This window comes from Protopterus annectens, chromosome 3.part0 (assembly GCF_019279795.1).
Source record: "Protopterus annectens isolate FY-2018-M chromosome 3.part0, PAN1.0, whole genome shotgun sequence".
NCBI lineage: Eukaryota > Metazoa > Chordata > Ceratodontiformes > Protopteridae > Protopterus > Protopterus annectens.
The window spans coordinates 1,334,930,810-1,334,948,381 of NC_056731.1; the positions used below are offsets into that span (position 1 = coordinate 1,334,930,810).

General features: G+C 35.5%; 1 protein-coding gene across 1 annotated transcript in view; it reads right to left on the reverse strand.

Annotated features, from left to right (window-relative positions):
• The window catches only part of LOC122797066 (meprin A subunit beta-like), a 380,136-nt gene that overhangs the window by 66,086 nt on the left and 296,478 nt on the right, over positions 1-17,572 (reverse strand). The window contains exon 9 of the mRNA XM_044065841.1: positions 11,416-11,598. Coding sequence (XP_043921776.1) covers positions 11,416-11,598 — 183 coding nt within the window. The remainder of the gene's footprint in view (positions 1-11,415; positions 11,599-17,572) is intronic.

Sequence of the window (17,572 nt, forward strand, 5' to 3'; positions counted from 1 at the left end):
TAAAATGTTTTCTAAGGTACTGTTTTATAATTTGACATATAATTGTCTTTTCCCGGTTAGGGGTCACCACAGCGGAACTCTGGTCCACTAATGATTAGCAGTGCATTTTTATGGTGCCGAGTTGCCAGCCTGATGCCCAACCTTCAAAGATGGCACACCCATTCAGTCACATGCACGCACCTACCTACATGTCTTTATACATCACTCGACCACAGAGAGGACATGCAGACTCCACACAGAAGGCGCTCCAGCTAACCGCGGCACCACTACGGCCTCTTCTAATTTGACAAAGGAAGACAATTCACTGCTTAAGAGTTTGGGTAGTAGCAACAATGTTAGAATAATGAAACCTGATAAAGGGGGAGTGTTGTAATTATGAACAACTTTGATTACTCCCAAAAGATGTTAGAATATTTATATGAAACAATTATTTTTGTACTGCAACAAGAAATGAAGTGAATATAGCACATTGTAAAATTAATTCATGGTTAGTTGATATACAAATAGAATATGGCATACTAAATAAAATCATGGATTTTTAAGAGTAAAACAAATAAATAATTGTTCCCTCTATATTTGGCATTCCAAAGGTGAATAATGGGGTATGCAATCCCCCACTGAAACCAGTTTTGGCAGTTGGAGGCTCAGTGACTGAACCCATAGCAAAGTACTTAAAATTGAAACAAATTTTTTTTTAATGGACAGGAACATGTTTTAACTGATTCTTTGCATATTTAATAGCTATGGGGAAGAGTATGTATATTGGGGACACTATTTTTGTTGGAATGGATGTGAAAGATATATTTACATTCCTTCCTCATTAAGAGGAACTAAATAAGTTTAATGATGCTTTAATTTTCAAGAAGCAGTGCAGTCAGGAAGATATAAACATCATGACAGGAGGTATAAAAATTGTCTTGACTGACAATTATATACATTTTGTTGGGGAGTTTTATAAGCACATAACGGGAGTGGCAATGGAGGCAACAGTGACTCCCGATTTTGCCAATATGTTTTTGTACACCATCATTGTTTCACCATATGCTCATTATTTGTTACATTATTTTCACTACCTAGATTCTATTTTTATTGTCTTGTGGGGTGATGGTGAAATTTTATGGCGTTTTTTAATTAAATTAACAGCTCTATCTCCTTTTTGGAATTTATTATGGAAAAGAATATTGAAGATTTTCACTTTTTGGAGGTGAATATTAAGAAGAGTAGGTTGGACAATAGATATGAAAGCACTATTTTTAGAAAGCCAACTTATTCTAATAGCTTCCTTCACTATGACAGTAACCAACCCTGGTGGCAAAAAATAAATTTAGTAAAGGGACAAATAGAGAGATTATCTAAGTTAGTCTCTGAAGATGAGACTTTTCTAAGGGAATTATATAATTTGAAGACAATGCTTTTGGAAAGGAAATATCCAACTAAGTTGTTGGATAAGATTTCAAAGGAAATTCGTGGTAAGCAGATTGAAGGGTTTTTACCTGTTATTAGCTATCCAGGTAGTATACAGCCCCAGGTACAAGAAAAGAATAATTATAATGGGGCTATGGCGATGGCTTTTAAGTATAATGCTTAAAATGTTAAAGACATTTTAAACAGGAATTGGAATGGGGTTTGTGGGACTTTGGGATTGATCCCTAAATTAGGGAACCACCCCATGACAGTATATAAGCAGAATACTAAGTCACTGTTAGAAGGAGCAAACAAAGGGATTAAAGGAAGCAGAGATGTAAATAGTAAGATGGTAAAATGTGGGAAATGTTTGCTGTGGCAATTCATATGGGAAGTATTTATAGTAATGTAAAAAAGTACCCCAATCCAATAGTGGTAAAAGGAATATATACTTGTGATACCAATGGGGTTATATACATTGCTATTTGTTCTTTTTGCTCAGTGTTCTATACTAGATAAACTGAGCTTAATTTGAAGAGATGCATTTATCAGCACAGCTATTCTGTTAAAAGAAAAGATGTGAATAATGCCATTAGTAAGCATGCCACCAAATGTTTGAATTAAAAAAAATATTTTTTTTTGTTTGGAAAAAGTGGTCAGGAATAACAGGAAGGGTAACTGGGAAACGTATTTATAATATGGGGATCATTATTGGCAGTTATTGTTGGAAGCCTCTTCTTTCCCCTGGCTTGAATGAAAAATTAGTATTTGTAGTGCCTTGACTTCATGAGCTGATACGTTGTAAAGGTTTTTTTTATATATATAGTTGATCAATTTCCAGAGTTTTGTATAATAAAATGTTTTAAAATATATTTAAACAATGTTAAAAATTGATATGAATTTGATGGATGTTATTAGCTTGATATAGGTTTCACATATTTTACAGTTATATTTTTGATTATTTTAGTTTCAGGCATATTGATTTACAGGTAATGGCTATTTTATATGTATACTTTAAGGGACTTGATTAATTATACAGCTTATTTGATAATTAAGTATTTAAGGACAGGGAATTACATGGTTATTATTTGTGAGGAAGTTTCTCAGTACATGGGGAATGAAAGAGCTAAATCCTGTATTGTTTTGTTTATTACAAATATTAAATATCTCAAGCAGTAGTACACAGTTTCATGACAGGATATATTAAGGTTTATTAAGCATACTGGTATGTAGGAAATGTAGGGATACTCATAATTCTCCGGGTGAGGGCTGTGTGGTTGTTGCTCAGTACAAAGGATGATAGGGTTGCTTCAGTGTGGTGGCAAGTCCCAGAAAAATAAAGTCTGACAGTTGTTTATGCTTCCTGCCATTCAGCTATGTACAATATTCAGCCTTCTTACAGAAGATGGATGAAGTGCATCAGAGAGTGCCAGCTTCTGTGTCTGTAGTCCTACTGGGAGATGTTTATATTCACAGGAGAAATGATAAAGATACACAGAAGGGAGTTATTGGGAGGAACATCCTGGATCTGAACCTGAGTAGTGCCTTTACTGGACATTTACACAATTTGTGTATTTCACATAAAGTCCATGTTCAAAGCATATTGCCATGATTATCCAACCTCACTTAAGTGAGACTGTGTTTTACAGAAATAATTTTCTACTCTAAGGTTGTAAAAACTTTGCATAGGTAATTATAAGTAAGGGGATAAAACCCTTCTGCAAGGGTCTGCTTGCTTGCTGAAAACAACACATAAATGTTTTATTTTAGCTGTTTTTTTCCAAGCTCTTGGCTTGGAATGTCCAGTCTGTTTTGAAGGGACGATATTTCTCTACTGGCTTACTTGCAGATTCCCCAGCATGAGCTGAAATACATGGCTTGTTTGGTGTTCTACCCTGTGTTGAATATAGGTGATATATATATATATATATATATATATATATATATATATATATATATATATATATATACAGACAGACACACATACACACACATGCACATATATATATATATATATATATATATATATATATATATAAAATATATGTGTGTGTGTGTGTGTATATATATATATATATATATATATATATATAGAGAGAGAGAGAGAGAGAGACCGACACATACACACACACACATATATATGTATATATGTATATATGTATATATATATATATATATATATATATATATATAAGCAAAATGTCACAGCTCCACTTGAGAAAGTACTCCAATGTCAAATGTTGCTTTCCAGAAACATTTTAATAAAGTATATGTTGTTTTCTATTGCTACAAAATGCAAGGCATGATGTCAGAGTTACAGAAAGCAACCTCCACCTACCCAACTGGAATCTCAGAACAGGACTTGTAACCAGTCAGCAGCTGTATGCTGTTAACAGTGTGCTTTTCTCCTTTTTATTCAATAGTACTCTGTTAAGTGCAGGTTTCTGCAGACATTTTAATATGTTGTATATTGCTTTCCTATCATGATAAATTAAAAAGTGGAATGTCACAGCTCCATTCAGAAAAGGTTGTTTCTCTGTCAGTTGTGCATAAATGTGTATTGTACAAAGCATTGTTATTTACACTATATGTTAAACAAGAGAGTACCATATAATGCATTGCAGAGCTGAACTAAGGCAGTAAATGGAAAATGTAGAAATTATTCCACTAACTATACAAAGCTAGTATTTTATAATGCTATGTTGCTCACACTCTCTGTAAGCAACATTATGTGACTGTGTGTTATATTTTTGCATGAATAGATAATAAAATGAATGTTGTTTATGCAATGCATACTCATACACAGCTGACATGGAAACATGCTTTTCTGAGTGGAGATGCAACATTTTGTTTTGCATTTTATCATGATGGGAAAACAAACTAAGTCATTTTAAAATAACTGCAGAACTACAGAACTTATTTTTTTTTTTAAAAGTACAATCTCAAATACTGCAGACATTTTAGAATGTTGTGTCCTGCTTTCTTATCATGACAAAGTGCAAAGGAAAATGTCACAACTGTACTCAGATGATTGTTTCTCCATCAAATCTATATTGATATGTATTGCTTAAGGCAATACTACTTTTACTGAATGTTGCACAAAAAGATTATCACACAATAGCACCACACTGTTAACAATCTTTCTAGCACATTAGCACAGAATGGTGCTCTGGTATTTATAGTTAATGCCCTGTCAGTTTTCTTAAATATCCAGTAAAATGGTTGTTTGTTTCCATAAGCATTTTAAAATCTGTATCTGACTTTCTATCACCATAAAATGCACAGTAGAATGTCACAACTCCACACAGAAAATATGTTTTCCTATCAGATGTGCATTTAAATATATTGTGCAAAACAGTGCTACTTTAGCAGTGCATGATGCAACAGTTCAAACACTAGTACTACAGTGCTTACAGTCTTTGTAGTGCTTGTTCGCATAAAATAGCAGTATACTGGGAACAATGTGTAGGCCTGCTTGTTCACATAGAATAACACTATACTGGGAACAATGTGTAGGCCTGCTTGTTCACATTGAATAGCACTATACTGGGAACAATGTGTAGGCCATCATTTTTCTTTTTATTGAACAGTGTAATGTCAAATGGACAGCGTAGCAGTGCAGTGAGTGTCATTGTCACCTCATAGTAAGAGGCTTTTTGGTTCAATGGTCAGATGGAATGCCATCGTGTGGAGTCTGCATGCCGTCCTTTACTTGCATGGGTTTTCTGCAGGTGTTCCAGTTTCATCCCACATTCTAAAGACATGCAATAGGTGAATTTGGTAAATTTGCATTGTTCTTCCTGAGTGTGTGCATGTGTGCATGTATGTGCATGTGTGTGCGGACATGTATTATGTGTGTGAGAAGAAAGGTACAGCAATCAACAACCATTCTCTACCTGCTTAACAAACTCTGTGGATAGAGGCAGCTGCTTGTGGAACTGATATAAGGGTCAGATGCAACTGAAAAACTGGAATGAAATGATGCCAAATGTTGCTTTTGCAGACATTTTAATAAATCATATTTTGATTTCCTATCATAGAAAAATACAAAGCTGAGTGGCACAAATCTACTCAGAAAATCCTTGATGTTGCAGACTTTACAGACCTTAGGGAATAGTCTGATTTCTGGTGTGAGCAGTGGCCACTGCTTGTTAAACAAGCCATGTCTTCCCCACAACCATGGTAAAGAAACAACAATGGGCAATGATTCATATTATTTATTTTTTTCTTGTTTGAAGGGGACTACTGCAGGTCTCTTTACGATAAAGGAATATAATCTTATTCTTCTCATCTATAACATGCTACTGGGTTTCAAGAAGTCAGATACAGATGGAGAATGCATGTATTTGATAGGATAAAATAATTTATGTTCCTTTAGTGGTTTTTCTGGTGCTGCATAAATTTCCAAAACTTTCCAGTTTATTGCTGATGTTCATAAATTTGTCAGTGGAGAATGTTTAGGACTTCTTCCCTATGTGTAAATGAGCTTGTAATGACTCAACATTTTGAAGTTTATGACACTTCTGATTAATTTTATAATATTTTATTTATTTATTATTTGTAACTGGGAAAGTCTGACTTGGAACAAAGCCAATTTTCAGCGGATGCCTGGGGAGAAATGCTCCAGATGCATGTCTTGGTAACATGGGAGGAAACCGGAGCACCCACAGGAAACCCACATGAACGCAGAGAGGACATGCAGACTCCACACAGAAGGCACCCCAGCATTGAACCAGAAAACCTCTTGCTGTGAGGCAACAATGCTACCGCTGCACCACTGCGCCATCCGCGCAATATAATTGCCCATCTACTGATGCTGAGGCATTTTCAAAGGTTTTCTGTATTTCACAGATAGGTACTATAGGTACTATAGGTACTCAAAATTACTTTTTTGCTCCTAACACCTATGTAGTTTATTTTAGCAAAGTTGACCTTAAAAGTTTCACAATACTCGAATGAGACAGAATCACTTACATGTTGTCTTTTCACCCTCCTCTAATACTAATATCCTCCTGAAGAATGGTATATTCACATTGAAATGTTAGGTTTTACTATGAATACTTATCTATAATTCCTAAGCTGTTATTCTGGTTACTAAACTCTTTCACATGGGACCCTTTCAAGTTGGTGAATGCTTGCTATTTACTATTCATTAATATTGATTCGTAAATCAGAAACTCTTTACAGCAACTGGAAACATGTCAGTTTGGTTAGTCGGATTCATAGTTCAATAAATGGGATTCTGCTGCTGACCTCTTGAAAATAGATTATTTTGGTAATTTATGATAGATGGAATGATTTTTAGTACTTTAATGTTACAATTCCAGTGCTGGATAGCAATGGAGAAATGCCTCCATTAGCAATTTGATGTGACCCTGATGTATGAGGCTATATTTTTGTTGGCTTATATTCATGTATTTTGGAATTTCTTGTTTCACCATACTACCAAATGTATTATTTTTTGTATTTTTTTTTTTTGTTTTTGTTTTGTGTGTGTGTGTGTGTGTGTGTGTGTGTGTGTGTGTGTGTGTGTGTGTGTGTGTGTGTGTGTGTGTGTGTGTGTAAGTGTATATATTTTGCAGTTTACATCTAAGATGGATTGACATGTGTCTGCTCGTAATAACTATACTCCATATGATAGCTGCTGACACTCACCAAATATGGTCATAGTGCAAGTAAGATAGTGATGGTTACACTGGAAGTAAATCCAAAAAATAAGCAGCTGGGGAAAGGTTAAGGTATCCCCAAATATACAAAAACAGCACAAATATAACAAAAAAGAGGAAATCAAGGCACAGAACTGCATCAATGATTTATTCAACAAGATAAGCGCATTCACGTCTCAATGACACTTCTTCAGATCTTAAAAACATATCAATAAAATGTACTTTTAAATAGCATTCAAAGTACACAAATTAACCAATAACAATTCTTTAAATCAGAGCTGTCTTGGCAACTAAGTCTGAATGCACACTCATTCCTGGTCTTAATGATGGCCCTTCCATTAAATGCATCCTGAAATTGAAAACATTAGAAAGATGAGGTGCATATATGTGTGCCTTTAAAAAAAAAACATTTCAAAACACACACACACACACACACACACACACACACACACATATTTATATATATATATATATATATATATATATATATATATATATATATAGATATATATATATATATATATATATATATATATATATATATATATATATATGTTAGTTATACGTGTTTGAAATTATTTTAATTTGCATTTTTCTAATAATTAGTTCCTATGCATGATTTTAGATGACTAAGGAATATTATAGCAATAACTCACGCCTGGGTGTGGGTAATGCGGGATTTACCCACAGTTGGCGTGGTTTGGTCCCGAGGGCGAGCCCGGCGACCAAACAAAGACAACCGTGGGTAAATCCTGCATTACCCACACCCAGGTGTGGGTTATTGCTATTATACTATGACATTATTTAAGAAAAGAAATAATTACTTTTCTTAAATAATGGCATTGTATAATGCCTCTTTGCTGCCCTTCCGCAGCTGTCTGGTATCCGCGGCAGTTCTGATGTACTGTGCATGCCTACGCAGTACATCAGAGCTGTGGCCAAAAGCAACGGAAAAAGCAAGATCTCCATTGCTTTTTACTGTTTCGCTATGTTAAATGGGTTTAACATAGCGAGACAGCTTTAAAATAAGCAACGGCCGTTGCTTATTTTAAAGCTGTCTCGCTATGTTAAACCCATTTAACATAGCGAAACAGTAAAAAGCAACGGAGATCTTGCTTTTTCCGTTGCCTTTTTTTTTAAACCTGTCTTGCTATGTTAAATGGGTTTAACATAGCAAGACAGCTTTAAAATAAGCAACGTTAAACCCATTTAACATAGCGAGACAGGTTTAAAAAAAAAAGCAACGGAGAAAGCAAGATCTCCGTTGCTTTTTACACACTGTGTCGCTATGTTAAAGGAGTTTAACATAGCGAGACAGCTTTAAAAAAAGCAACAAAGATCTCCGTTGCTTTTTTTAAACCTGTGTCGCTATGTTAAACTCTTTTAACATAGTGAGACAGTGTTTTAAAAGAGACTTATACTAATGGAAAAAGTCCGGGCGACCGAACCTTTTTCCATTAGTATAAATCGATTTACAATGTGCACGCTGGCCAATCAGCGTACACGTTTTGGAATATTAATGGGGGTCATGGTATAATTAGTATTTTTGTATGTATATTTTTTTGTATATATGTTTGATGGCCTTATATATATATATATATATATATATATATATATATATATATATATATATATATATATATACTTTTTTTTTTGTGTGTGTGTATACATACATATATAGGTTTGGTATTATGACTTTAAATATATTAAATGGGGTGGTGCTTTTGGGATGTTTCTTTATGACTGGGTCTTTTTGATTGGTGCAACAATTCAATCATTCTTGTTTGATCTGCTGCCTTTAACCTCCTGAATGATAGACATGTACTGTTCTGAATAACTATTTTTGATCAGTACTTTGAGCATTATAACACGTGATCAATCTATTCTTTAATCCTGGGCTGGATTCAACAAAGCCTACACTAAGTGTACGCTGTTCTGAGGAGCAGACAACACAGACATGACACAAAGGTTCTTCCTCCTAATTTTAGTTTTCCTGCTGATATTTTTGCTGCTTTAAATATTGACAGGATTCATGAAGGTTACCACAAAGTGTAGACTACATGTACACTTAGTGTAATCTTTCTGAGTGACTAGAAAACACAAAAATGAGATAAGAATTTTATTGAATACATATTGTATACACTTAGTGTAGGCTTTATTAAATCTCGGGGCCTGTCTTTTCCTTCACTCAAATTCCATAGCACCAATAAGACATTTAGTACACACGGCCACTCAGTCTGTAAGACTGTACCATATACTTTATGTGCTCAGCTTAAATATGTCTTTATTTTCATTGATGTGTTGAAAAGAAAATATCTCACAGACATTAGTAGAAGCAAATTTACATATACTAACATTTGTCATGATATACACAACTTTGTCGCACCCTAAGAAATACTCATTCTGCATCCAACAAAGTAGTTACACATAATGCAGAATATTGCTGAAGGCAATGTAACGTTAAATGTAAGAGCTTTGTGGAAATGAAGTTTTGTGTCACTTTACTTTGTATAGTACTTAATGGCTTTTTACTCATATCTCTTTTTATATTGTTATATGTTTGCATTTTTTCTTTGTAATTTAGGTTGTTGCTGAAATAGGCATACATTAAGACTGATGTTTGGTAGCTTCACACTTTCGGGTTCTGAATAAGTTTGAATTTGAAAAGTGCTGTTACTTTCTAATTGCCTGGGATTCATAAATGTGGTTCATGACTTTTTATGGTGTGCATGCAGTAAAAAATATATTCTAGAGACCTACATAATTCCCAAAATGAAGGTTTACTCTGCAGCATGGAGGCAAACACTAGTGTGAACCTGGAAGAGTCCAGATAAGGAATATGTATGCAAATGATACACTCCTGTAAATAAATACTATAAAATATCCACAGAATTAGGAGGTTACACCTGCAAACATACTGCAATGTCACCTGAAGCTGTGGACCCAGTGGCTTACTAAAAGTGATATGCTGTCCAGCAAAACATAGCTGAACAACAGGAGTCTATTGTCAGCCATCAAATAGGCTAGCCATCAAACAGCTGAACATCGACTAATAAGTGTCAAAAGTTCACTCGGCAACCTTTTATTTCATCGACAGGGTAAGTAAATACTTGTCCAACACTTCCCCGTCTCACACATGGAAGTGTTTCAAACCCTTTTTCTCCACTGTAGTGCGGTCTTGGAGTTGGTATATATAGTAAGGGAAGTGTGGGGGTAAAACACTTCTGTGTGTGAGATGGGTTCATCTGTTCAATGGGTAGTCCATTCGATGGCCGAACATAGGTCCAAACTACAGCACCATCTTTGCAGGACAGGAAAATGAATCAAACTACAATTTTAACAAATGGCTGCAAAAACTCATCCTGCAGTAGACTGCAGTGCACATGAGCACTTGGTTACAACCAGACCAACTACTGTTATCTACACAGTGAAGGCACCATGCAGCCAGCAATGAAAGACATGTCTGCTGCAGATTCCTCCTTTACCATAATATACATATGTACCATGCTCGACAGGCATGGATATGGAAGCTGAAAGTTTTATAAATTGTCCCTGGCCTTGTCTGCAAGAGTGTATGTAGACAGGAAGTCCATCTTTACCCAAACACCTCATCAGCTTAAAAAACAACTGAAAGTAAATACTGGATCTATAATTGTGCATTGAAAATACATGTTACACAGTGTACTATAACCTTCTGAGATGCAAAATGGTGCTGAAAACATTAGAAAAATGATTTGCCTAAAATGTTTAAGAAAGTACATGGTTATCAGACTTTCAACAATAAGCAGCAGATAAATGGTGCTCATTTTCTGAGTTAGAAAGTACCATTAAACTGAAACTACAAAGAGTATGTCAGTTAATCTGTTCTTCTTGACCCTGGTGCATAAGCCTTGCCCTTAAAGTTTATATCATGCCCATGGTATTTTTCTCTTAGTAAGTGTGTATTTTGTTAATTTTCATGAGTGATGCTACTGCTGCAATAGAAGACAAACCACACAGGGCATAACCCTTTACAGAGCTGTGTATTATAATTGTGAGTGCTGTGGCATATATTTTTGTGGATCATTAAATATGTGGCATCAACACCACCATTTATCATTTATTTACAAGCAAATACATGAAACATTGTTTTATATATATGTATATATATATATATATATATATATATATATATATATATATATATATATATATATATGTATATATACACACACACACACACACACACACACACACATATATATTTACCATAACAGTTTAACCAAAATGATTAGACTAATTATTTAGTACCCCCCTACTCTGCTCAACTAAGTAAACAATGAATGGTCACACATTTTCTACATACCTTCCACGCTTATGAGAACAAAGGCATCATTTCCTTTGACAAACTCTCTGCTGTTTAGCCTGTTATGTGCTATAAATGCTGATGTTCCAAGACCTGGTCCTTTGAAGAAACTGGTTCCATCTGGCATCACAACAGGGAATCCTATTTTATCTGGCCTGTCCCAGAAGTAGTAAGTTGAATTGCCTAAAATAAATAAATATAACATCTTAGTATTTCTTTATACTGGATCATATAGGTTGATAGAAATAGCTTGACAATACATTTTAATATGGTATGTTCAGACTGGTATAGCAAATGTAATCTCTTTTTCAGCAACCAATGAAGTGAGGCAAATTGAATTAATGAAATCTTTCAGAGCTTATGGGTGGTCAGGTTGATAGCAATAAATATATATATATATATATATATATATATATATATATATATATATAGAGAGAGAGAGAGAGAGAGAATGTTTAATGAAACAAAATGTATGTAATGCTCAAAGTATAAAAATATCATGCAGACAATATATTCACTTGTGCTGTTGATACTACAGGCTGGCTTCAGGGTAGGTTATTTTGTCATAGCTAAAACACATCAGTAGTAAAAAGCAGTTACATTAAAACCTCTTTAACATGGTGAATAATACATAATGGAGCCAATCAGATAATTTCTAGTGTAATTTTTTTTCTGATGCAGCCTGTAGCCCATACATATCCATAACTGTCAGTGTCCAGTATATTTAAAGACCACTAATTATTTCTGTTTAGGCTTATTCTCTGCTTAATTTTTTTGGCCCTTTCTCTGCTGCCATCAAGTCCTTACAAGACCCTTTTGATACATTTTAGGTTCATAGGTAAATACTAGGCTAGCCATCTTTGTGGACCATTTCAAGCCTGTCCAATTTCCATTAGTGAGAATCAAGCACTGTACGTCTTGTCTGTGAAGTACACACCTTAGCCATTATGCCATATCCCAACCCTTTCCATTCATGTCTCCATACACCCCAGAAGCATCGCAAAGCACTCACATGGATTATCCTTATTGATTGCAAGCCATATTACTGCCACATTGCCTGTCAATGAAGCACCAAACATCACTCTGAAGGAGTTCTCCTACTCTCACAGGGGATGAGCCTTCCAGGTGCATGCCTTTCATTCTCAGGCTTTGTTGACCAAAAGCTGAAGCAAGTGGCTATCATGTTGAGATATAATCTTTTCTGTTTTATACACCTAGCCCTTGCCTGGTGGTCAGATTACCTAGTGCAGTGCCCTGCTATTCCAGATAAATTGTATCTGCTTCTACAAAGTCACACTGCTTGGTTAGGACATGCACACGGTTGGTTGGGCATATGCACACATAATCCATATGGAGTCAGATGCAATAAATGGGCCATTCCCCAGGTGAAGCTCTCAGGACAAGATCGAATAATTCTTTATCTAATGGATAGGCAAACCAGCATCAGTCAAGTCTCTGCCATCCCAATTCTGCTGACTCTTCCAGTCATGTGCTACTATTCATCTTTATGTTTCTGTACTATATATAATTCACTCCTTGCCTACCCACTCTTCCAATATCAAAGAATTTCATTAAATTTCCAAGCTATCTGTCTAAATGCTCACCACTAATTTTATGAATTAATAAGGCCAAACACAGAGTTTAACTCCAGACCATTACTATATTCCAGTATATCCAGAAACTAACTACTAACCCCTTGCCCTGCTCCCATCTAAATTATAGTAGTAACAGGAATACATTATACAATATAAGTGCTTCCTTATTCTCTTAAACTCCAGCATTATTTGCTATCAGTGACTCCTGGCTTAAAAATAACAGCACTAATATGTATTATCATTTAATGGATTATCTGACAGCAGAACAGGAAGTGGAACTTGACTTTTATATAATTTACATATTGATATAAAGACAATCTCTCAGGTAAACTCCACTTTAGACTCAAATCCTAAATGGCTACTAATCAAACGTCCACCAGCACTCGTATAAACCACTGTCATTCTCTGCTAAGAAATTCCAGTTGCTCAATCACAAAAGTATTTTCTCCAAGTACAAACATGTTGTAATTTTTGATGATTTCAATTTAAACCTTAAGAGACCCCCTCAAATTACATCTATGATTTTCTGGCAGATTTTGATCTTATTCAACATATTGAAGGGCCTTCCTATTTTAAACTGACATCGCTACCCTCTGCTTGTTCTGTTAATTACCAGCAATCCCAGTAACATTTTGTCTGTTAGGAGCCCCTTTAGTGACCACTGTCCTGTCACTTTCAAGCTAAATAACATTACAATAAAATGTGCAGCAAAACCGATTATTTTACAGAATCAAATCTCTGAAGGACATTTACCCTGGTTGTGACTACAAATGATCTGTTGTGATCAGTGTACTACCCTGGCAAAAACTTAATAAATAAACAATATGAAATTTTGCCTCTTCACCTTGGGATAGGCACCAGTACTTACCTCACAAGACCCTAAGTGGAATGCTATAGCTTATACCAGTATCCTCTTACAACTTCAAAACAAATTCCTTTCCATAGTAACAGCACCATACAGAGTCATTAAAAATCCTATGGATAATAAAAATGCTAAAGACCTTCTTGGCCTCATGAATGATGCTTGACACAAGAAATAAACAAAACTCTACCTCAAACACACAAATTCACTCTACTCCATAGCCCGTCCAAAGAAGCTGCATACAGACATAAAGAAAGCTGTCTAAGTCTCAACAATAATGCCTAGTAGATAAACCCCAAACTTTTTGGAATGCAGTCAGCCTTTTTGACATCATTCCAAGCACACAAGGATGCTACTAGTTCCAACTTCTTAATGAAATTCAGTAACCTACCACAAGTTTCAGATCATTATTCCTTCCCACCTTCCCATCACAAACACCCTCTACTCCCTCATATACATCACTTTTCCACTTCTAATGAACCACACTCAAAAACATCGAATGACTACTTGATCAGATTCCCATCAATTGTTGCACAAGTTCAGATAATCTATTACCACGGTTCATAAACTACTGTTAATAATTTATCAATAAATCTCTTGTGCATTCTTACAATCTTTTTGGAGCATAGCATTAATAAAACCTTTACTAAATAAAACACATCAATGCAAATATTTTCACCCCATTTCTTTCTCATCTAATCTAGGATATATATTACAAATAATTGATTATATTCAACTTTCTCAGTATCTTGTGTAATACAGTCTGTCCATGAAACAACACTGCTTTAGGACAAGCTGAATGCACAATGATTGCACAATGGACCCTAACAGATGAGATATTTCTTAACATAGATAAAGGTGACATAAATGGAGCACTATGTATAGTTCCTAGATTCTTACTAAGTTTACAAACAATGAGATAATTAAGAAGCATAACCACATCACCCAAAACTAGTAAAAATGTACCATCCTCATCAAGTCATCCAGATTTGTTTTAAAGGTTGCCAGTGGGAGGTAATCTGCTTGATAGGTAAGGACAGTCTATTCCAAAAATAGAGGATCCTTTGGGATTGGTATGTGCCACATCTTCTGGCTTTGCTGATGTGGTAATATCGGCTTAGTTCTCTAGAGCAGGCACTTTCTTTATCACTGGTCACATTTAGGTGAAAGAGCTGGGTCATTCATAACATGGAACACTAAGCAGATGGCAACCCTCAGGAGCGTGCATGACACTGAGTAAAAGGACAGGAATTTTAGTCTTTCAGAGTAGTGAAGAGTACTGAAACCTGAGATCTTTTTTGGTGAGAAAACACTGAGGTCTTTCAAGCTGGTTTAGGAGCTTAGTGAGGTAAATGGTATGAGCTGCATTATATTCATTGATAAAGCCTAATAAGGGATGAATGCAGTGGGAGTGTAACTTCTATAGACATTGATAAGATATCACAAAGGTTGAAGTGTGCAAGGCAGGAGGACTTTCTAACCACCACAAAAATGTGGTGTTCAAAGGAGAACCTGTTATCAACATATATATTTAAGACCCTGATGACAGTGTTATATTTGAGTAGAATCTTATGTGTATGGTAAGCAGTAGTGATGCTAGCTTCACTAAAGGAAATGATGGTGAATTTTTTGGTACTGAGGGTAAGCTCATGATTAATGCACCAGATATATTTGATCCAATCCTTGTTGGAGACTTCGAGAATAAGAATGGGATTTGACGACCATTCCTAGTTTGCAATCATCATCAACTTGCTTAGCCATAGTCTCTTGATATCTACATTATATTAGAGAAATATATACCATAGAGGAATGGGGTTAGGACAGCGTGCTGTGGGACACCATTGGTGACATTTATATGTCTACAGCAAGCACCCCTTGACCTTAATAATATGAGTTGAGTCTAACAAATAATTACCTATCCAGTGAACTATGTATAGGTTAATTCTGAATTAGAAGAATTTGTCAATAGCCCCATCAAAGGGGATAGTATCACAGGTATTGACAAGCTCCAGATAAGCAGTGTGGATGGCATGCTCCTTATCCATGGTCTCAGTAACCTTTTCAAAAAACTCAACTAGGTTGAGCAGCCATGATCCACCTTTTGCAAAGCCATACTGGTGTGTATTCAGAGATATAAAGTCACCTATATAATTGTTTAGTAGATCAGTTATGTTCCATAACCATGCAAACAATATTAGTGGGCTAATAGCCATGTAATTCCCAGGGTCAATAGAATGACTCCAACTGCTATTCCCCACACCTTGGGGATATAACCAGTGGAGAGGCTCTGGAGGAAGAGCTGATGGATGGATTTTTCTAGGGGGGACTTTATGCTTCTCAGCAGCTATTCAGGGATATTGTGAGGACTCTTAAAAGTAGTGTTTTTTTTTATTATGGAAAGTGCCAAAATGATTTGCTCCACATTGATTTCAGAAGGGGTGGTGTGAAGAGAAATGAAAGGGACAGAGGATAGGGTTGGTGAATGAAGTTGTAAGAGATCTACCAACAAAACAGTCCTAACAAAAGCTTTCAGTTTTTTGACCACTCAGGTCTTTATTTATTTATTTATTTATTTATTCATTCTTTGTTAGCGAAATAAGTGAACTGGTCCAGGAACACTTTTCAGCCAAGAACTGGGCCACACTTGCAAATGGAATAACAAGTAAGAAAGCCACTTAGAAATGCAAAGATAAAATACTGCCATTCAGGCATTTTATAAAGATAGCATGTACAAAACATAGCCAAGGGATGATAGTGAATACGTAACACATTAGACAACACTTCCAGGAATGCATTAATTGTTAATGGTTAAATATGTAATGTACAGAAATTCATTACAAATACATAATTGTTTGCAAGCATACTGCACACCTCACAGTGCTGTAAAATGTCACTGCAGTGTAATGGACTAGGAATCAGCTTGGGAATGTTACCTGTCTCTGCCAAAAAGAAGAGGGAGGAGAAAATTTAGTTTGCATCACTTTTGCTCTCCTAAGGTAGTATAAAACAGAGTAAACCTTCACATTTTGGAGTGGAACCAACATTACAGTGAAACCTAAGACCTAGTGTACTATTGCATCAGCTCATGTCCCTACAGCACTTACATTTACTTTTTCTGAACAGATGGTCTCTTTGTGTTTTCTTGAAAGTCAGTAGTTGGTCTATATTTCTAATATTCTCTGTGAGATTGTTCCAAATAGCTGAAACTATTCTGGAGAAAGCTCGTTCACACATGCCAAGTGTGACTTGAGGCCTATATAACTAAACACCACCACTTTTTAAGGCTATGCTATGGAGAGGTGGTCAGATAAGTGCATTGAAAAAGGTAGGCAATTGTTTGAATCGAGCAGTACACTGATGCTCATGCTCACTAGGTAGATGTGTGACTCTAAGTATTTTATTCACAGCTGATTAAATGAGCAAAGTATTATAAGCAGACAGAAATGTAATTAAGGGGAGGCAGTATTCCAGTCTGGGGAGGACATTTTTTCGCAATGGCTTATCTACTATGGTGGTCAACAAGTTAGATATTTTGTATAAGACTTTAAATTGAGTTAATACCTTGTTGACCTGATCTGTGGTGTGGGTTAAATAAACAATCATAGCAAGAGAGGTACCCAGAGTGTCAATAATGCTGAAGTTAGAAATGTTATTTGATTTTCTAGAGGTGCCAGACAGCATCACATTTTACAAAATCAGT